The 23,145-nt window shown below is 30.2% G+C and overlaps 2 protein-coding genes across 2 annotated transcripts; one reads left to right on the top strand and one right to left on the bottom strand.

Annotated features, from left to right (window-relative positions):
- Positions 1–281: 281 nt before the first annotated feature.
- Positions 282–13,215, top strand: LOC135138997 (terpene synthase-like). Its single transcript, XM_064069059.1, has 8 exons — positions 282–363; positions 10,858–10,984; positions 11,041–11,349; positions 11,400–11,526; positions 11,660–11,805; positions 11,853–11,955; positions 12,037–12,256; positions 12,342–13,215. Exons 2-8 carry the CDS (start codon positions 10,940–10,942, stop codon positions 12,385–12,387), a joined length of 996 nt encoding a protein of 331 aa, XP_063925129.1. The 5' UTR covers positions 282–363; positions 10,858–10,939; the 3' UTR covers positions 12,388–13,215.
- A 1,896-nt stretch (positions 13,216–15,111) lies between these two features.
- On the bottom strand, positions 15,112–22,427 carry LOC135138016 (uncharacterized). The gene is made up of 4 exons (XM_064067831.1): positions 22,297–22,427; positions 22,013–22,182; positions 21,808–21,906; positions 15,112–21,621 (listed from the first exon to the last, which is right to left on the bottom strand). The coding sequence occupies exons 2-4, from the start codon at positions 22,160–22,162 to the stop codon at positions 15,748–15,750; spliced, it is 6,123 nt and encodes a 2,040-aa protein (XP_063923901.1). The 5' UTR covers positions 22,163–22,182; positions 22,297–22,427; the 3' UTR covers positions 15,112–15,747.
- Between the last annotated feature and the right edge of the window lie 718 nt (positions 22,428–23,145).

Raw genomic sequence — 23,145 nt, 5'->3', positions numbered from 1 at the left:
AATATATTTTCATGGATTTCTTGTCGTGTTTCATTTTCTTAATTTGGACTCTTAGATATGTTGAAGAAAAGGCCACTGGATGTAGAAAGTAAGAAACTCTTTGTGGACATACTGGAGAGTTTTGGAAGCTTCGAGCATACACGAAAAGTGCTGAAAGAGTTAAAAGATGGAATTTTTGACGACGTAGATAAAATGAATATGGGGAAAAATCCGTATTTGGAACGAGTTCTTCAAAATGTATTTGGCAATTTAGAAACGGAAATTTATTACGATGGTTGCGACTAAAATACGTACTGGGAATTTATTAAAGTACTTAAATACTTAAGGTGGTGGTCGCTATACATCGGTCTCCGAATTTTTTATGTAATAGTACCTGCAGTTATTATTCTTAATTAAGTAATATGTTTTGTGTGAAATGTGTAAAATCGTTCGTAAATACTAATTTAAAACTCACTATAGAAACAAGACAAAATACAACAGATACCAAAGTCTATATTACAATATATCAATCTATGCAAAATTTTGCGAGTCAAAAAACCCTCTTTTAATCCGAGTGAAACATACTATTTTTTCTCCAGCCATCAATATAACACAAAAAAAAAATAATAAATTAAAAAAAAATGTGGTCGAACTTTGTAACGAATAAGTGAACAAAGTTCTTGAACATTTTAACGATTTAATGCAAAATATTCCCAAATGACAAAATTTACATTTCAAATTGTATTATCGAATGGTAAAACGGTCATTTTGACGTTTCTAAATTTTCAGTTTTCCCATTTCTCGACTTCCCAAAGTTTTAATTTTTCACAATCGTACTTCTTCAATTTTTAGATTTTTCAGATGTTTGATTTTTCAATCTTTCGATATTTTAAGCTTACGATTTTTCGACTTTGCTATTTTAGATTTTTCGATTTCTCAAGTTTTTGATTTTTCAGTTCTTCAATATTTCTATTTTTCAATTTTTCAAATTTTGACGTTGCTAAATTGTTAGTTTTCCAATTTCTCAATTAATCTATTTTTGATCTTCTCAAAGTTTCGATTTTTCAGTTCTTTAATTCTTCGATTTATCGTTTTCTCGACTTTGCTATTTTTTGTTTTTCGATTTCTCAATTTTCCAGTTTTTAATTTTTCAGTTTTTAGATATTTCTTTCCGTTTTGTGATTTTTCAATATTTCGATTCTTCGACTTCTGGATTTTTCGATTTTTTATTTTCTGGATTTTCAGTTTTTCGTTTTTTAAACTTGTTCCAAATTTCGATTGTTTTATATTTCGATTTGTCAATTTTTCAGTTCTTCTATATTTTAATTTTTCAATTTTCCGAAGTCTTAAATTTTCGATTTTTCAATTGTTTGAGATCTCGATTTATGGAGATACGGATGTTTCGATGTTTTGATTGTTCAATCTCTCGATTTATGAATTTTTCCATTTCTAACTTTTCGCTTTTTCGACTTTTCCTTTTTAGTTTTTCGATTTCTCAATTTTCCAATTTTTTAATATCTCAATTTTTTGGATACTTCTTTCAGTTTTGGGATTTACAATTTTTCGATTTTTCGATTTTTCGATTTTTGCCGTCCTGAATTTTTTGGTTTCTCAATTTTATTACTTTCTGAATTTTTAATTTTTCGTTAAATTTTTTAATTCTTCTATATCTAAATTTTCCAATTTTTCTTTTTTAAAATTTTTCGATTTTTCAATTTTGTGATTTCTCGATTCATCAGTTCTTCAATTTTTCAATTTTTAACTTTTCTTCACGATTTTCCACTCCTCAATTTCTCGATCGTCTGATTTCTCGATTTCTCGATGGTTCAGTTTTTAATTTTTTCGATTCTTTATTTTTGGGCTTTTCGATTTTTCGACTATCCAATTTTAGGATGTTTTCGATTCTCCAGTTATCCGATTTTTCAGTTTAGCGATTTTTAAATAAATAAATTTTGCGATATTTTAATTGTTCAATGTTTTAAATTTTAGATTTTTCGATTTTTCGATTTTTTTATTTTTCGGTTTCAATTTTTCAAATTTCGACGTTGTTAAATTGTCACTTTTCAGGTTTTTCAGTTAATCTATTTTTGATTTTCCAAAGTTTCGATTTTCAGTTTTTTAATTCTTCGATTTTTCGGTTTTTCGACTTTGCTTTTTTGGTTTTTCGATTTCTCAATTTTTCGATATTTCTTTACGTTTTGGGATTTTTCAATATTTCGATTCTTCGACTTCTGGATTTTTCGATTTTTTATTTTCTGGATTTTCAGTTTTTCGTTTTTTAAACTTTTTTCGATTTGTCAATTTTTCAGTTCTTCTATATTTTAATTTTTCAATTTTCCAAAGCCTTAAATTTTTGATTTTTCAATGTTTGAGGTCTCAATTTATCGAAATTCGGATGTTTCGATGTTTTGATTGTTCAATCTCTCGATTTAAGAATTTTTCCATTTCTAACTTTTCGCTTTTTCGACTTTGCCTTTTTAGTTTTTCGATTTCTCAATGTTCCAATTTTTTAATTTCTCAATTTTTTGGATACGCCTTTCAGTTTTAGCATTTTCAATTTTTCGATTTTTCCACTTTTCGATTTTTGCACTCCTCGATTTTTTTACTTTTTGGATTTTCAATTTTTCGTTAAACTTTAAAATTTTCAATTTTTCAACTGTTTTATACTTCGATCCACCAATTTTTCACTTCTTCTATATTTAAATTTTTCAATTTTCCGAATTTTTAAATCTTCGATTTTCCAATTTTTCTTTTTTAAAATTTTTCGATTTATAAATTTTGTGATTTGTGATGTTTCGATGTTTTGATAGTTCACCAGTTTTTCAATTTTTAACTTTTCTTCTCGATTTTCCACTCCTCGATTTCTCGATCGTGTGATTTTTCGATTTCTCAATTTTCCAGTTTTTAAATTCTCAATTTTTGGATATTTCTTTCCGTTTTGGGATTTTACAATATTTCGATTTTTCGACTTCTGGATTTTTCGATTTTTTATTTTCTGGATTTTCGGTTTTTTGTTTTTTAAACTCTAGATTTTTCGAATTTTCGATTGTTTTATATTTCGATTTCTCAATTTTTCAGTTCTTCTATATTTTAATTTTTAAATTTTTCGGAAGTCTTAAATTTTCGATTTTTCAATTGTTTAAGATCCCGTTTTATCGGGATTCGGATGTTTTGATGTTTTGATTTATGAATTTTTCCATTTCTAATTTTTGGATTTTTCGATTTTGGCCTATTCGGTTTCTCAATTTTTCGACTTCTCGACTTTTCGATTCTTCGATTTCTCGATCTTTTGATTTTTCAATCTTTCGATCTTTTAAGTTTACGATTTTTCGACTTTGCTTTTTTAGTTTTTCGATTTCTCAATATTCCAATTTTTTAATTTCTCAATTTTTTGGATATTTCTTTCAGTTTTGGCATATTTAATATTTCGATTTTTCGACTTTTCGATTTTGGCACTCCTGGATTTTTTGATTTCTCGATTTTTTACTTTTTGGATTTTCAATTTCTTGTTAAATTTTTCGATTCTTCTATATTTAAATTTTCCAATTTTTCTTTTTTAAAATTTTTCGATTTTTCAATTTTGTGATTTCTCGATTCATCAGTTTTTCAATTTTTAACTTTTCTTCACGATTTTCCACTCCTCGATTTCTCGATGATCTGATTTTTTGATTTCTCGATGTTTCAGTTTTTAATTTTTTCGATGTTTCGATCTTTTATTTGTGGGTCTTTCAATTTTTCCATTTTCCAATTTTTAGATATTTCGATTCTCCAGTTATCCGATTTTTCAGTTTATCGATTTTGAAATAAATACATTTTGCGATATTTTAATTGTTGAATGTTTTAAATTTTAAATTTTGACGTTGCTAAATTCCCAGTTTTCCGATTTTGCCATTTCTAGACTTCCCAAAGTTTCGATTTTTCAGTTCTTTAATTCTACAATTTTTCGTTTTTTCGACTTTGCTTTTTTGGTTTTTTGATTTCTCAATTTTCCAGGTTTTAATTTCTCAATTTTTGGATATTTCTTTCCGTTTTGGGATTTATCAAAATTTCGATCCTTCGACTTCTGTATTTTTCGATTTTTTATTTTCTGGATTTTCAGTTTTTGGTTTTTTAAACTTCAGATTTTTCAAATTTTCGATTGTTTTATATTTAGATTTCTCAAATTTTCAGTTCCTCTATATTTTAATTTTTAAATTTTTCGGAAGTCTTAAATCGATTTTGGCCTATTCGGTCTCTCAATTTTTCCTCTTCTCGACTTTTCGATTCCTGAATTTCTCGATCTTTTGATTTTTCGAATTCTCGAGATCTCAATTTCAATTTTTCGATATTTCAATTTTTCTTCTGTTTTTCAATTTTTCGATATCTCACTTTACGATTTTTTAGTATTTCGACTTTTCGAGTTCTGGATTTCTTGGTTTCTCGACTTTTTACTTTTTGAATTTTCAATTTTTCGTTTTTTAAATCTTCAATTTTCGAGTTTTTCCCTGTTTCGATTTTTCAGTTTCTCGATTTTTAAATTTTAGATTTTTCGATTTTTCGATATTTGAATTATTCAGTGTTTTGAATTTTAGATTTTTCAATATGTCTATTTTTCAATTTTTCGATTTTTTAATTTTGCCATTTAAGCTTTTCGGTTTTTAAAATTTTTCGAATTTTCGATTTTTAGATTTCCCGGTTTTTTAAGTTTCGATTTCTCGATTTTTTTACTTTATCAGTTTTAGGAACTTTTCAATTTCCGATTTTTAAAATTTTTCGATTGTTCAAATTTTTGATTCTTCGATAATTATTGCTAAAGATTTTTCCAATATTAATATCACACAATGCTTAGCAAATAAATAACTACCAAAATTGTGACTAAAAATATGTAAAAATTAATGCAAAATAGAAGACAATTAAATAATTAATTCTTACTCAAACAAAAAAATAGTCGCATGTCAAAATCGAGAGATTTATGTTTGTAAATAAAACATCTAAATATAACTACAGTATACAAATAAGGGTGGGTGGCCGGTTCTAGAACTTGTCAAGATAAGACTGATTTTGGCAGATGACCCACTGTTCTAAGAAAATAAAGGGTGGATGGGCGGGGCTAGTACTTATCAAGATGAGACTGATTTTGGCAAATGACATATCTTCTAAGAAAATAAGGGAGGGTGGGCGGAGAGCTAGTACTTGCCAAGATAAGACTGATTTTGGCAGATGATTTATTCTTCTAAGAAAATAAAGGCTGGATGGGTGGCGGGTGGGGCTAGTACTTGCTAAAAATAAAGAAAATAAAAAATCAAAAAATGACAAATTGAAAAATCAGATAAATAAGAAATCAAAAAACTCTACAACTGTATAATCGGAAAATCAAAAATTAAAATATCGAAAAATTGAAAAAAAAACAAATCTTATAAAATCGAATTCGAAATTCCTGTTTTAATTTTTTGTAATTTTTTGTTTCAGTTTTTTATTTTCTTAGTTTTCCAATTTTTCGTTATTTTTTCAATGTTACAGTTTTTCAATGTCCTGATTGTTTAATTTTTCTTTTTTTAGTGTGAAAATTTTCGGTTTTTGGATTTTTCTATTTTTCGATGTGCAATTTTTCGATTTTTCAACCTTTTGATTTTTGAATTTATCATGTTTTCAATTTTAGATTTTTCCAGCTTCATGTTCTTTCAATTTTCAGTTTCTTCAATTTTTCGGTTTGCAATTTTTCAGTTTTTTTTTTTGTTTCTTCATGTTTTCAATTTGCAATTTTTTGGGTTTTCAAGATTAATTTTTCAATGTTTTGATTTGCATTTTTTTGTTTTTTCAATTTTTCATTTTTCGTATTCAATTTTTAAATTTCAATTCTTCGATTTAAAATTTCCCGAGTTTTCAATTTTTAATTTTCCAATTTTTCGATTCTTTAATGTTTCATTTCTTCAAATTTTCATTTTGGTCTTTTATTCTTTATTTTTTCAATTTTTCTTTTTTCAGTGCGAAATTTTTCACTATTTTGATCTGCGATTTTTCGATTTTTTGACCTCTAGATTTTTGAATGCTTCATTTTTCATTTTTAGATTTTTCCAGTTTCATATTCTTTCAATTTTTCTGGTTTTCAAGTTCAACTTTTTCAGTTTTTCAATTTTCCAACTTGTGAATTTTTTAATTTTTAGATTAACTAATTTTTCGTGTTGAGTTTCTCGAATTTTCAATTTTAATTTTTCATCCTCTTCGCTTTGCAATTTTTCGTTTCGTTTTTTTATTTTCTTTGTTTTTTCAATTGTTCGATTTTTCAATATTTCAATTAATAATTTTTGTTTTTTAAATCGTTAATTTTTTTTATTTCTTCAATTTTTAGACCTTGCAATTGTTTGATTTAAAATCTCCCGAATTTTCAATTTTTCGATTGTTTAATTTTTCATTTCGCCAAATTTTCGATTTGTAATTTTTCATTTCGTTTTTTTATTTTCTTAGCTTTCCAATTTTTCGTTATTTTTTCAATTTTACAGTTTTTCAATGACCGGATTGTATAATTTTTTTTTCAATGTTAAAATTTTCAGTTTTTGGATTTTTCTATTTTTCGATCTGCCATTTTGGATTTTTCAACCCTTTGATTTTTGAATTTATCATTTTGTTAATTTTAGATTTTTCCAGTTCATTTTCATTCAATTTTCAGTTTCTTCAATTTTTCGGAACGCAATTTTCCAATTTTTCTTTTTTTTTTGTTTCTTCATGTTTTAGATTTGCAATTTTTCGAGTTTTCAAGATTAAATTCTTTAGTTTTTCAATTTCCCAACTTTTGAATTTTCAGAATTTGCAATTTTTCGTACTGATTTTTCAGTTTTGCAAATCGAAAAAATGAAGAAAATAGAGAATTGAAAAATCGTCCTGTTCGTCCTTCGTCCTTTTCGCCCTTTGTCCTTTGATAGATTTTTCAACTTTTGAATATTTCATTTGATAATTTTTTTAACAATATTGGAGTTTTTAATTTCAATCATTTGATTTTTCAAGGTTTAACTTTACAATTTTGGATTTTTTGATTTTTAATTTTTCAAGTACTAAAGTTAAAATTTTTCATTTTCACAATTTGTCATTTTTCGATTTTTTACTAAAAGAACAAATTTATTCGAACTGAAATTTTAAAAAATCGAAAAATCCAAAAACTGAAAATTAGAAACAAAATTTTTGGAGGTTTTATAGTTACGGTGAACATGGCAATCGCTGATCAAAATTACTTTTTACTTCCTTCCAAAAACTCGGTGACAAAAATCAAAAATCGAAAATTTTAAAAAATATACATCTATTTTCTCGATATATTTAAAAATCAAATAATTGAGAAATCGGAAAACTGCCAAAATTGTAAAATTAAAACAATCGAAAGTTTTTTTCAGTTGCCCAGAGAAATCAAAAATTGAAAGACAGATCAAAAAATTGAAAATTTAAAAAGCGAGAAATTGAAAAATTCGAAAGTTGAAAAATCGAAAAACTGAAAAATCTAGTGGTACTCGCCACGATATGACTGATTTCCTAAAACTGATAATGTTGAAAAAATTTATAAATCGAAAACTTAAAATACCGGGAAATCTAAAAAGCAAAAAGTCGAACAATTTTAAAAATCGAAAAGCCAAGATGGCAAAATTAAAAAATCGAAAAATTGAAAAATAGACATATTGAAAAATCTAAAATTGAAAACATTGAATAATCCAAATATCGAAAAATTGGAAAATCTAAAATTTAAAAATCGATAAACTGAAAAATCGAAACAGGTAAAAACTCGAAAATTGAAGATTTAAAAAACGAAAAATTGAAAATTCAAAAAGTAAAAAGTCGAGAAACCAAGAAATCCAGAACTCGAAAAGTCGAAATACTAAAAAATCGCAAAGTGAGATATCGAAAAATTGAAAAATAGAAGAAAAATTGAAATATCGAAAAATTGAAATTGAGATCTTGAGAATTCGAAAAATCAAAAGATCGAGAAATCCAGGAATCGAAAAGTCGAGAAGAGGAAAAATTGAGAAACTGAATAGGCCAAAATCGAAAATCCAAAAATTGGGAATGGAAAAATTCATAAATCAAAACATCGAAACATTCGAATCTCGATAAATCGAGATCTTAAACAATTGAAAAATCGAAAATTTAAGACTTCCGAAAAATTTAAAAATTAAAATATAGAGGAACTGAAAAATTGAGAAATCTAAATAAAATCAAAAATTTGAAAAATCTAAAGTTTAAAAAACCAAAAACTGAAAATCCAGAAAATAAAAAATCGAAAAATCCAGAAGTCGAAGAATCGAAATATTGATAAATCCCAAAACGGAACGAAATATCCAAAAATTGAGAAATTAAAAACTGGAAAATTGAGAAATCAAAAAACCAAAAAAGCAAAGTCGAAAAAACGAAAAATTGAAGAATTAAAGAACTGAAAAATCGAAACTTTGGGAAGTCGAGAAATGGCAAAATCGGAAAACTGGGAATTTAGCAACGTCAAAATTTAAAATTTAAAACATCGAACAATTAAAATTTCGCAAACTTTATTTATTTAAAAATCGATAAACTGAAAAATCGGATAACTGGAGAATCGAAACATGTAAAAATTGGAAAATCGAAAAGTTGAAAAACCCAAAAATAAAAATCGAAACATCGAAAAAATTAAAAACTGAAACATCGAGAAATCGAAAAATCAGACGATCGAGAAATCGAGGAGTGGAAGTTCGTGAAGAAAAGTTAAAAATTGAAAAACTGATGAATCGAGAAATCACAAAATTGAAAAATCGAAAAATTTTAAAAAACAAAATTGGAAAATTTAAATATAGAAGAACTGAAAAATTGGGGGATCGAAGTATAAAATAGTTGAAAAATTGAAAATTGAGAAATCGAAAAACTAAAAAGGCAAAGTCTTAAAAGCGAAAAGTTAGAAATGGAAAAATTCATAAATCGAGAGATTGAACAATCAAGACATCGAAACATCCGAATCTCGATAAATCGAGATCTCAAACAATTGAAAAATCGAAAATTTAAGACTTTGGAAAATAGAAAAATTAAAATATAAAACAACTGAAAAATTGACACATCGAAATATAAAGCAATCGAAATTTTGAAAAAGTTTAAACAACGAAAAAGTGAAAATCCAGAAAATAAAAAATCGAAAAATCCAAAAGTCGAAGAATCGAAATATTGAAAAATCCCAAAACGGAAAGAAATATGGAAAAATTGAGAAATCGAAAAACCAAAAAAGCAAAGTCGAAAAAACGAAAAATCGAAGAATTAAACAACTGAAAAATCGAAACTTTGAGAAGATCAAAAATAAATTAATTGAGAAATCGGAAAACTGACAATTTAACAACGTCAAAATTTGAAAAATTGAAAAATAGAAGTATTGAAGAACCGAAAAATAAAAAAAATCGGGAAATCCAAAAAATCTAAAATTTGAAACATTGAACAATTAAAATATCGCAAAATTTATTTATCTAAAAATCGCTAAACTGAAAAATCGGATAACTGGAGAATCGAAAACATTTTAAAATTGGAAAGTCGAAAAATCGAAAAGCCCAAAAATAAAAAATCGAAAAAATTAAAAACTGAAGCATCGAGAAATCGAACAATCAGACGATCGAGGAATCGAGCAATGGAAAATCGTGAAGACAAGTAAAAAATTTAAAAACTGATGAATCGAGAATTGGTTTAAAGGACTCTGGGCTCTATTTCCTCCTTAAGCTATTTATACGGAAGTGCTCCTCCAAAAAGATGTTTTCCAAATTTGTATATCAGGCGCCGGTCTATTTTGGGGTCGTAAATCACGCTTCTTTAACTTGTAAAATAGTTTATCTATAACCGTTTAGAATTTGGTTTTTAACATCTCTCATTTCATAAATTATCATAATCCTAAATGATATTCGTGCATTTATGAAATTTAACGCGATAATTTCGCTCAAATTTTGAAGCTTTTTTAGCAAAATGTCCAAATTATTTAAATTAAATGCAAAGTTAAACTTTTTGTTGTTTTGATGCGAAGAGATAAATTACAAGACTGACAAGGACAGTATTAATAATACTCAGAATGCGTTGTACTTGAACCACGTTTTTTAAAGCCGGATTAATTTTAATAATTATTAAAAACAATTTATATTATATTTATTTTATCATTATTACATTACAAAAAAAAATATCCGCAAAATCTATACTTATATTATAAAGCTGAAGAGTTTGTGATTTTCGAAATTTAAAATATAATTCTTGTAGATTCAGATTCAGTGCACTGAAATATCACAATTTTTAAAAATTTCAAAAAAGTAGCTGCATGTTTTCAAGTTCAGTTCGGATTGCAGAATTTTTGTTCGGATTAAAGAGATATCGACTTCAACTAGCCTCTGTTCGGATTACTGGGTGTTCGGATAATCGTGGTTTCGGATTATAGAGGTTACGATTCCTCGTACGAAAACTAAACAGCCAACATCATTTACCGTTATGGGGGAAAAATATTTTGATATTTACCAGAAATATATATCTCTTCGAGCAAAAAATTTTCATGAACGTCGATTCTTGGTTAAATACCTAATTGGAAAGTGTCAGCGACAAGTAATTGGGATTCACAAGATTAACGATGTTCCACGAGAAGTAGCTAAATTTTTAAAATTGGAAAATCCCGATGAATATAGCAGACATTGCTTACGTCGCACGTCTGCCACTCCTCTTGTTTCGGGCTAAAAATTCGATAATCTGTGACAGCTTTCGTTTTTTTATCAATTTCATGGCGTCATTTACGCGTTTGATTTATGTATGTAGATACTCATTACGTCACAACTTACTTTTTTAGTTTTTAAGCACCACTGATAAAGTTTAATTGATAATAAAATTTTATCGTCAAGGCCGCCGTAGACCCCTTAAATTGCATTTTTGTTACAAGTGCAGCTCCTGAAAAAACAGTTTTAATGAACTGGCCGTGCTAAATTTAATCCCAGTAAACAAAACTAACACGAAATAGAGTCTTAAGATGGCAGCGAGCAATAAATCTGACCCTCAATCCCAAGAGGAAGAGGTAATCCACATTCGCAAGTGAGTCCTGTTGTCCTATTAACAGACTACTTCTTGCAGATATTAGCACGACCCATCAAACATGTTTCACAGCCTGGATCAGAAACGCTGAACCTCTGGAAACGATCCATCCATTCTTATAATTTTTGGATCAAGTGTCCCAAAGACGCGCAAAAAATTTTTGCTGATTTTTCAGATACTGCATATGATATTTTTATTGTGGTAGATGATCTCGAGGACGAAACTAAGCTTCGTAGAGGAATTTCTTCAGCTCACGAGGTTTATGGAGTTCCGCTGACAGTGCAAGCTGTAGTATATATGGCTTGTAAATTGTCTCATATTCTAACACCTCATTTAGAAAAGATGAAAGTAAAAAAATTTTTTTTTTCTTTATGTGGTGTATGAATGTTCTCATTTAGCATGTCGCCGTTGATCATTTTATTCAGATGGGTATTCAGTCCTTCACTGGACAAGGACTAGAAATATACTTCAGAGACATCCAAAAATGTCCTACCTTTGACGATTACAGAACTATCGTTAGAGGGAGTAAGTTCAAATTCCTATTACCATTATGAGAATCACAATAAAATACTATTTTTGTTTTTTAAACGAATTTCGTAATTTTTCTATAAAAATCAACGCATTTAAAGTCAATATATACTTAGAAGTTTTATTTCAGAATCTTCCCATCCTGTGATGTGGGGAATCCAGTTGTTAAAACTACTCGCCAAAAAAGAGACAACTGAATTTAATTTTGACGTAGTTGATAAATTATGTTATTTTCTTCAGATATACAACGACTATATAAACTTGCACAACACTAAGGTAACACAATCATTGGCCACTTTCAATTTTTTTAACTAATTTTCCAGTACGCAACTGTTCGCGTTTTTTGCGATGATCTAGATGAGGGAAAATTTAGCTACCCCATAATTCATGCCATTCGGAGTCATCCCAACGATCGTCGCCTTTTGGGTATCCTTCATACAAAATATTTTATCAATCTTGTATACAGAGTCACGTATGATTTTCTTAATGCCATATCTTAATTGTTAGATCTGTTGAAAAAAAGACCACTGGACATGGAAACTAAGAAACTTTTTGTAAACATAATGGACAGCTTCGGAAGTTTCGAGTATACTCGAAACGCTCTCGAAGATCTAAAAAATGAAATTCGCGCTGATTTGGAAAAAACGAAAGTGGAAAAAAATCCACTCATCGAACGAATTTTCCATGATGTGTTTAGCAGTTTGGACAACGAAATTTATTTTGACGGGTGCGACTAAAATTTCACGTGTTGTTTAATTTTGTATCGACTAAAAAATATTGTTATAATTATTTATTTTTTTATTTAATTGTAGTCTATTCCGAGTTCGATGGTTAAACACTTTTGGAGACGTCATATGAAAAATATAAAAGTCATCCCACTTATGAAAATTCATGAAAATTCGAAAATCCCAAGGTTACCCTTGTCAGTCTTCCAATTTATGTTTTTAACTTTGCATTTCATTAAATAATTTGAAGGTTTGTTTAAAAAAAATTTAAAAATGTGTGTAAATTAACCTCATTTGATAGATAGGCGACTGATAATTAAAAAAAAACACAATTTTTGGAGGGGTATTAACTTCTTTGTTGCAGTTAACATTAGCCAATTTGATTTATAAGGCTGGTTTGTCTTCAGTCAGAAAAGTTTTACTAGGTAAATATCGACTGAGCATACACTATTTCATAACGGATATTGGAAAGTAACGATAGGGAGAATAATTTGACAACATACTTCTAATTGAACGCTTATATATAAATCTATAAACGCATTGTTTATTTCAAAATATTTGTAAACTAATTTTATGAACTATTACGAATGTACATATTATACTAATTTTTACAATATCATAACAAATGTGTTTATTAATTATTATTAATATATGCATTTATATCTTGTTACCAAAAGGTATACCAGTCATGACACACTTTTAGCATAGCAAACATAACAAAAAACTACAAAGTTGTCAGCAGTTCATTTTAAAATCTAGTAAAAACCTAATTATAAATCATAAAACAAATGTTATATACTATCTATGTACAAAACGACATGAAAAAAAAATCAGGTTCTAGAAGGCCGTGATTAATATCAACTCTATATCTGTGACATTAGATATGCCTATATCACAACCTCCCTTGATCAGATTTTTTTTATCATATAGAACACATTTAAATAAATATTTTCACCCACAATTGATACAGTTACGATTAAACTTAAAACTAAAAATCTGCTACTTTTGGAAGTAGTTATTACAATTGTTTTCAGTTGATTAAATCACAAAAGCAAGTAGATCTAAAATACATTTTTTTTTATTTAAACAAGAAAAATCTGAGTAATAAAAATTTATGGACAAGTGAGTACAAAAGCTTATGTTCTTATTTGGCCAGTTTTAACGAAGAAGAACACAACATATCTATTCAACGTAGCAACACTTCATCCACGTCGGCTGAGAATCGTCCTAATTTTGATAATTGCAATGTAAATGTTTATTGTTGTTCCGATTCCAAACATGTTAGTAAAGTTATTGAATGATTTATATTGATATTTTTTAATTTATTGATCAAGAAAAAGATGAACATTTTACTAATTCCTTACGTAATATTTGAGGAACTAAACTTCATTTGAATCTGAAAATGACATTTGAAGGTCTAACCGTCAAGGTTAACGTTCAAAACAGAAGGATTAAAATCTATAAAATCTGGTCGGTATGGCAAAAAATACATCCTTTGGTTTAAAAGAGAAAAATTTGCGTAATAAAAATATATCAACAAATTGGTACAAAAAATTAGTAATGAGAGTGTGATCTTAATTTCAAAGTAACAAAGGGTCTTAGTAGAGAGTCGATATTGAGAAATCATAAATAAAAAAAAGTGGTCAAACGTTATTTCGACAGAACTTCCCTCCCGCAGCTTTTTTGACTTGAATTTTTCAATTCTTTATTTTTCGATTTGCAATTTTTTTTCGGTTCTTCAATTTTACGATATGCAACACTTCCGAGTTTTCATTTTAAATTTTTCAGTTTTCCATCTTTTGGTTGATTCAATTTTTAGATATTACAGTACTTATTTCCATTTGCAGTTAGACGAATTTTCAATTTTTAATTTTTCAATTTTTCGCTTTTTTAGTTTTTCTCCGAATTTTGGACTTTTTAAGTATTTCTCGTATTTTCAATTTCGGAATTCTCAGTTTTTCGTTGCTTCAATTTTTTATTTGAAATTTTTCTACGTTTCATTTTAAATATATGTATTTAATAATAATTATAATTTTTCAAATTTTCCACTGTTTCAACTTCACAATTTTAGTTTTTTTTATATTTCAATTATGGGGTTCGAGAACTTTCTCATTTATTCGATTTTTAATTTCTCGATATTTAATTTTTCATTTTCTTGATCTTTCAATCTTCGACTTTTTCTACTTTACAATTTATGGATTAATTAATTTTTCTATATTTTCAGTTTTTCAATGTTTCAATTTCTCTTTTCTTCAGTTCTCCATTTTGCAAGTTTTCGATTGCCCACTTTTCGATTTTGCATTTTTTTTTTCAGTTTAATTTTTTCCGGATTTTTGGGTTGTTGGTTTTTAATTTTTCGATTTTTCAAAATTTCAAGTAAAAAAATGTAAAAATTCCAAAATTGTAAAAACTGAAAAAACGAAAAAGTGTAAAACGAATAATTGGAAATCAAGAGCTTGAAAAGTTGAAGAAACGAAAAATGGAAAAATCGGAGGATTAAAAACTGGGTAACTTAAAAATCGAAAAGTACAAAATCCAACATTGAAAATTAAAAAAAAAGAGAGTCCGATAATTATAAATCAGAAAATTGCAAAACTGAAAAATTTAAAATTGCAAAATTGGGGAATTGAAAAATCAAAGACTGAAAATTTGAAAAATTGAATAAACGAAAAACTGTAAAAGTGGAAAATGAAAATGATGAACTTCAAAATTGAGGAAACGAAAAATGAAAAATGGAAAAATTGAAAAACGAAAGACAAGGAAAAAAACGATAAATTGTGATATCAAAAAATTGGTCGAATGTAAATAATAAATCCAGATTTTTCGAAAAATTATAAGATTTGATTTTGTAAATTTTATTTTACTATGTTAACCCTTATAAGTTATAAAGTAAAACTAAAGTATATGTAATGTTAAAATAAATGTAGAAAGCGTGCTACACGTTTTTAAAGTGAATTTTTCCAATGCAAAATATCAATTTGGATAAATTGCCTGATTCATCAATTTTTTTAGTATTTCAGAGAGGATTTGATAGGCAAAATTTCGAGATGAGGTCATCAATTTTTTGGGAGGATATAAACGAATAAATTTTGCTTACCGATTTACAAGGTTTACATGGAGATTATAATTATGTCTAATAAAAATTGATACAGACGATAGACAGGCAGACAGACAGACGAAAGCGGTATGCCACATTTTTCGTACTCTATAGAGGTCATGAAGCGCCGAGAAAACATGCAAGTATCAAGTCGCCGAATGGACTCAATTAATAACGCTCAGAAAGTAATAAATAAATAAAAATACATCGCCTATATTGTGATAGGAATAAATTTAAGTGTTAAAGTTAAGTCAATTTAAGGTGAATCTAAAGTGCTTCGACAGAGTTTAAAAATGGGATTGAAAAAATTGAGTTAACAATTTGCCTTGATGAAAAGTATGGATGTTTTGATTAAGGTATTATTTACTGTGCAAATATATCATTGTGACAATTTAATTAGTTATTTTTGGATTGTACCGTTCGTAGATATTCTACTACTTGAGTGTGTCCTTTCTCAAATGCTACGCAGAGTGGTGTCTGACCATCTTCGTCAGCGCGATTGATTTCGGCCCCGCGTTTCACTAGGAACTTAACAATCTTCTCGTGGCCATTTTCGGAACCTGCGTGAAGTGGTGTCCGACCACGATAATTATCATTATTGACTTTGGCTCCTTTTTCCACTAGGTATGTGACGACCTTTTCATGGCCGTTTTCAGAAGCTACGTAAAGAGGTGTCTTAAGATTAGGATAATCATCGGGATTTATAATGGCTCCGTTTTCCACTAGGTATGTGACGACCTTTTCATAACCGTTTCTAGAAGCTACGTAAAGAGGTGTCTGAACATTAGTATAATCAAAGCAATTTATAAGGGCTCTGTTTTCCACTAGGTATGTGACGACCTTTTCATGACCGTTTGCAGAAGCTACGTAAAGAGGTGTCTGACGATTAGTACAATCAGTGCGATTTATCTCGGCTCCGTTTTCCACTAGGTATGTGACGACCTTTTCATGACCGTTTTCAGAAGCTACGTAAAGAGGTGTCTGACAATTAGTATAATCAGTGCGATTTATCTCGGCTCCGTTTTCCACTAGGTATGTGACGACCTTTTCATGACCGTTTTCAGAAGCTACGTAAAGAGGTGTCTTACCATAAACATCGTGATTGATATCGGCTCCGCATTTCACTAGGCATTTGACGATCTCTTCATAACCGTTTCTAGAAGCTACGTAAAGCGGGGTCTTACCACTAGTATTAACGAAATTGATATTGGCTCCGCATTTCACTAGATCTTGGACAATTTCTTGGCAACCGTTTTCAGAAGCTTGGTAAAGCGGTGTGCAACCATTTTCGTCAAGTCGATTGATTTCGGCGTCGCATTTCCGTAGGTATTGGACGATTCTTTTCTGGGACTTCGACGAAGCTGCGTAAAGCGGTGGCTCACCGCATTTATCAACACGATGGATTCTAACTCCGCATTCCACTAGATATTGAACAACTTCTTCATGGCCGTTAGAAACAGCTGCGTAAAGTGGTGACCGATCATATTTATCAACAAAATCGATTTGAGCTTTATGAATCACTAGGCATTGAACAGTTTTTTTATGGCCGTTGTAGGAAGCTACGTAAAGTGGTGTCCAGCCATCGTTGTCGACGTGATCGATATCGACTTTGCATTTCACTAGACAATCGACAATTTTTTCGTGACCTTGAGAGGAAGCTACGAAAAGCGGTGTTTGACCATATTTATCAGCTAAGTCGATTCCAGCTCCGGATTTAACTAAGAATTGAACAATGTTTTCGTGGCCATTAGAAGAAGCTGTGAAAAGCGGTGTTTGACCATGTTTATCAGCTAAGTTGATTCCAGCTCCGGATTTAACTAAGAATTGAACAATGTTTTCGTGGTCATTAGAAGAAGCTGTGAAAAGCGGTGTTTGACCATGTTTATCAGCTAAGTTGATTCCAGCTCCGGATTTCACTAAAAATTGAACAATGTTTTCGTGGCCATTAGAAGAAGCTGTGAAAAGCGGTGTTTGACCATGTTTATCAGCTAAGTTGATTCCAGCTCCGGATTTCACTAAAAATTGAACAATGTGTTCGTGGCCATTAGAAGAAGCTGTGAAAAGCGGTGTTTGACCATGTTTATCAGCTAAGTTGATTCCAGCTCCGGATTTCACTAAAAATTGAACAATGTTTTCGTGGCCATTAGAAGAAGCTGTGAAAAGCGGTGTTTGACCATGTTTATCAGCTAAGTTGATTCCAGCTCCGGATTTCACTAAAAATTGAACAATGTGTTCGTGGCCATTAGAAGAAGCTGTGAAAAGCGGTGTTTGACCATGTTTATCAGCTAAGTTGATTCCAGCTCCGGATTTCACTAAAAATTGAACAATGTTTTCGTGGCCATTAGAAGAAGCTATGAAAAGCGGTGTTTGACCATGTTTATCAGCTAAGTTGATTCCAGCTCCGGATTTCACTAAGAATTGAACAATGTTTTCGTGGCTATTAGAAGAAGCTGTGAAAAGCGGTGTTTGACCATGTTTATCAGCTAAGTTGATTCCAGCTCCGGATTTCACTAAAAATTGAACAATGTTTTCGTGGCCATTAGAAGAAGCTGTGAAAAGCGGTGTGCATCCATCATTATCGGTATGGTCGATATTGGCTCGATGTTTGACTAGACATTCGACTGTTTTCTCGTGACCTTTGGAAGAAGCTCCATGAAGAGGTCTCTTGCCATATATATTAACATGATTGACATCGGCTTTACATTCCGCTAGATATTCGACAACTTTTTCGTGGCCATTCGATGAAGCTGCAAAAAGCGGTGTCTCACGATTCAGATCAGAACAATTTATTTTGGCTTCACATTTCACCAAATATTCGACTACTTTTTCGTGGCCTTTCGAAGACGCTCCATGTAGCGGTGTCTGATTGAAATAATCAGCAATATAGATTTTGGCTCCACATTTGACTAAGTATTCTACAACTGTTGCGTATCCCTTTCGAGAAGCCATTAACAAAGGAGTTTTACCAAAGTGGCTAATAAAATTGACTTCTTTGTAACAAGAGTCAACATCTTCCGGAATAACCATTTTAATCGCTTCGTCGTATCCAAACTGAGCAGAATAATACAAAATGTTAATTCTATCATTTCTATTATACGATTGTTGGAATTGTAATTTTCTTGATTGTAATAATTCTAGTTCCGCTCCTAAACTCTCAGTTTCTCGACAACATTCTAAGGGGGTGATTTTAAATAACAAATCTTGTTCGGAAATTTCACATTTGTTTAACAAAATTTGCAATGCCTGGAAATATTCTCCAGTCTCAAGTAATTCCATATATTCCCTATTATCGTAGGCGATTACATAACGGTCATCTCTTTCTTGTACCTTCAAACGTGGATATCTTGACCCCCAAGAACAAAGAAGATGTAAGGCACTTCTTCCAACGTCATCCTTACGATTTATCATTTGGTCATTATAACTCCTTAATTCATCAAAATTCCTATATAACACCGCAATGTGGACCGATGAATTTTTCCCAGTCAGTATATCGAAAAAAAATCGTACATTATTGTACTTTTGATCAAAAAATATGTCTCTGCTTAGCTTTTTCCAATTTCTAGAAAAAAATAAGGCCACAAAATACTCGGCAAAGGACGCGTGCACGAATTGCGGAATCCCGTTTTGTAATCCAGTGACAATACCAACAGTTGCAAAATCTTCAGAAACTAAATTTACATCTCGTGCGTAGTCAATCTTCAACTCTTTCAAAGTTTCTTCCGGAAATATTAACTCAAGTGCAAATTTTTCATACTGCTTTAATTTTTCTTCCTTCTTCTTCGCGATTTCTGCCTCCCAATAATCACCTACCACAGGTACTTTACCTCCAAAGAAGAACCTGAACTTTCCGTCAATAAAATAACGATATAAATCAGTCAAGAGAAACCTGTTGTTCAATAATTCCAAACAAGTTTCTTTATTTTGACGGAAGATCTCTGTAACCATAAAAATCTGCAGCGGAATCCCTAGAATATCGACGTGCTTTGTGAATGCAAACGTTGATTTAATTTTCTCGATGGTTATTTTCATGTCGACGGACGAAATCAAATTGGAAAGGCGTTTTCTGATGTAATCGTCTTGCTCGGTCTCGCTGAACTGGTTAATACTCACCGACAATACGTTGAATTTTTTTTCAAGAAAGGACCGCAAGTGTTGTCTTGCGGTGACCCACTGAACGAAACCTCGTTGTGATAATAGAAGGATTAAATCGGAAACCGCGTCCAAATTTTTTGTTAAAATTTCGTCGAGAGCGTCCCACACGTAGACGACATGGTTTTGGTTCAAACACATTTTGAAAAATTCTCGATCAAACTGTTCAAGGTCTGGATATTTTTCGTTTAAGATAAATGATTCAAACCGATTTAAGTAATCCGATGTTTGTAAAATTTTAAACAATGAATTAACATCTTGAGGATTCATAATCACCGTCCAGTATTTAGAACAACAGTTGTTTTTTAAGCTTTTTGTTAGCTCAGTTTTTCCCATTCCCGGATCGCCTATCACTAAATTAATTTTGTTGCTGAATTCGGAAGACCAAATTTTGCTTTCGTTTTTGGAATGACTGGATGACTTATATTTGCGCAATTCACTAACATCGCCTCTGCTTCGGACCCATTGTAAATCTTTGTTATTAAGAAATTCAAAATAGTGGACAATTTTGGAATCTACTATTTTAGTACAGACTTTTTGAAAATCAGATTCGCTACATTTATTCTTACTCATTATAATAACTGGAGTGTGGCAAATTTTCGACGTTGTAGAAACGAAAAAATCGTTTATATCCATTAGGGTGTGTTTTCTGGATATTTTTATTTGTTTATAATTATTGTCATCGCAATTCAGAATTATAACTGTGTTTTGACTAACAACTTCTAAATATTCAGTGTCTATTATATTAACCGACAAACATCTATCGATATAAAGATTAGGAAAAGTTTCTTTTTGTCCACCAATGTAGCACAAACCATTTGACATTTCTAAAAGTTTATTTACACTCACGTGCTTTAAAAATGTTTTATTTTGTTCAAACGCGGTCTTCAAATTAACTGCATTTTTTCCCTGCAACGAAATGGTAAAATTTTGTAGCATCTTTTCATACAACTCAAGTTTTGACTCTAAATGTGACAAGTTCTGAAAAACGGAACGATCTTCCATCCATTCCCTACACCCTCCACCACTAAGTAAAACGAATTTTTTATCACGACAAAGCTGAACAGCTTTTTCGATATTTTTGTGTTCTTTTACAATCAACGGACTTTTGTCCATCAACCATAACAACTGCGTCAACATATTTTCGTCCAGATTTTCGACACTAGCTATATAAGCAGAAGAAAGAGAATAGCGAGTTCGCACTTTGTTTAATTCGTTGAAATCAAGATTTTTGTCCAAGTCGCCCCACAATTTTTTAACTCTGTTAGTGCCTTCTTCCTGCAACAACGTGATGTCGAATTGATAAATAGCGTCTCGAAGGATCCTCATATCGTCACTGACCGGACCGAAAGCAAAAGGTTCAATATAAGGAGAAAGCAAACGAAGTGCAATTAAACGTTGCGTAAATTTTTTGCTTAGTTTTTCCTTGAGCCCTTCTTTCAAACTCCATTCCGAAATGAACTTAAAATAAGCGTCGAATGTTTCTTCGTTGGAACAGAACATCTCAGTAAATCTATCCATAGTTGATTTTGTAAGATTTTCCAACCGTTCTTGGTTAGTGTAAAGACGAAATCGTTCGAAGAATGTTTTGTAATGCTGAATTTTTTCAAAATCTTCTTTACTCCACTTCTCTTCTATAATTTGAAATTTATACCAATAGTTTATATTTTTAGAGATTCCTAAATCCTCGGCACTGTTTTCTGAAGCTGACACTTTAATCAACTCTATGTGAAACTCTTCTCCTTCGAGTTTAAGTTTTGTTTTGTCCGCAATATTAAATTCCTTGTTGGTGAATAATATAAATTGTTGCGCTTTGTCCTGTATGTTTTTGGTGGAGTTGAAATATTTGGAAATGCAAAAATCTCCCTTTTTGCTTAATAGTTGTTGCTTGGTTAATGTTCCTCGACTGGTGTGTTTTAATTGTATTGCTTTTGTGTGAGTTCCTCGATCTGTCTCAACTTCGATAACTACATCGTCGAAATCACCGAAACTTGCATCGTTCGACGAAACGTAGAAATTTCTTATTTTACTGTCGCTTACCATTTGTAGTATGATGTTAGTCGTAATCATATCTTCGTACTTTCTTCCTTTATCGGTGGTACCAGGTCTTTTCTTAAAAGTCTAGAAACAAAACAACAATGTAATTAAATTCAGACAAATTATAATAATGATATAAGCAAAGAAAATCCAACTCGAGATTTACAAAATTTATTAAAGGTCTCATTTTAGTTCTCCTTCCTTCCACAGTTAATTACAAAAATAAGACCATAACTAGCTTATTATAGAAAAGAATTAATAGATATTTGCCTTTGTTGTCTCTGCATCTATATTTTTTGTCTCCGTTGGCTGCATATTTTCTTCAGTTGGATTGTGTTGATTGTCCACAAACGTCTTAACTTCTGCTTGCTGAAAAAAATACTTTTTTATTAAATTTGGCGTTTAAGTTATATGTCTACATATTCGTGTTTCTTTGCGAGTTATAACAACCAAAAGATATAATTATACTTAATACCATTTTTAAAGAACCCGGATTTTCATCATCTGACTGCTTGCGTAACACGCTATTATTTCCCTGTTCGTGTTTTTTTCGTCTTCTTAGCTCTATTTTTCGTTTTAATTCCTCTTCCAATTTCCTGATTTCTTCGTCGGAACTCGAGTCCATGACAACAACGTTGAATGTATCTGATGAAAAAACATTCTGTCAAAATACCAGTCGGTGTAAGCTTTTGACAGTGAGTAGTGTTAGGAAATATAAATATTCATATATTTACAGTTTAACCGTAATTTTCAACTTACCGGTCAAGAAGTCCACGTTTATAATGTCACAATTACAGCATTAGTTCACAATTATTGCTCTGAACTTGTTACTCACTCGTATTGCAACAATCTGTTTCCTTTGAAACCGTTTTGTTTAAACACGATTCCATATCATTCTAAAAGTGGAATTAAGATAATTTTGTGTTATCAACTCTTCCATATACAGGGTCGCTAGAATGTATGGAAACGGTTAAATATCTTGGAAACCAATTGCACAAATCTATTGAAATTAGGTATAGAGGTAGAAAAAGTTGTGCTCTAGTTATTTGTCGAAAAAAATTGTTCTTGCTTCAATTACGTGATGCTCCTGGTCTGACTGTCTTCTTAAGCTTGTTCATTACAATCGAAACGGATTTATGTATTCCAAAGTCATGCTGCAGTAATAGTTATAAAAACCTTTACGCCAAATGATGTACAAATAAATAATAATTGGCCTTGAAGGTTAGGCTCCTATTCAACGGTATTCCGAATTCCACTTTCCTGTTCACATAAAAACGGACCACCTTTGTGTACTCATATCTATTATTAGACTTATCTTTTTAAAGTCTACAACATAACATCCGGTGTGGTAAGTATCCACAGTTCCATTTTCCCTATACTAAATAAATATTTAGTTTCTTGAAGTATCTCTCATTGTCGAGTAAATTTTGCTGGTTTGGATTAAATAAAATTTTTGCGGGAAATAATTGTTTGGTCGGATTTTAACTATAACGAATAAGCGAATATTTTTGGTACATATTTAGATGATTTTATATGTTTTGTTTAACTACGAATTAATTCTTTATTTGTGTTTTATACTAGCAAAACGTCTTAAACTAAGAATATTGT

This window comes from Zophobas morio, unplaced genomic scaffold (assembly GCF_036711695.1).
Source record: "Zophobas morio isolate AGI-343-1 ecotype UQ-CSIRO unplaced genomic scaffold, CSIRO_AGI_Zmor_V1 ptg000030l, whole genome shotgun sequence".
NCBI lineage: Eukaryota > Metazoa > Arthropoda > Insecta > Coleoptera > Tenebrionidae > Zophobas > Zophobas morio.
Note: the sequence above shows the minus strand (reverse complement) of the source record. Positions and strands in the feature narration are given on the sequence as shown.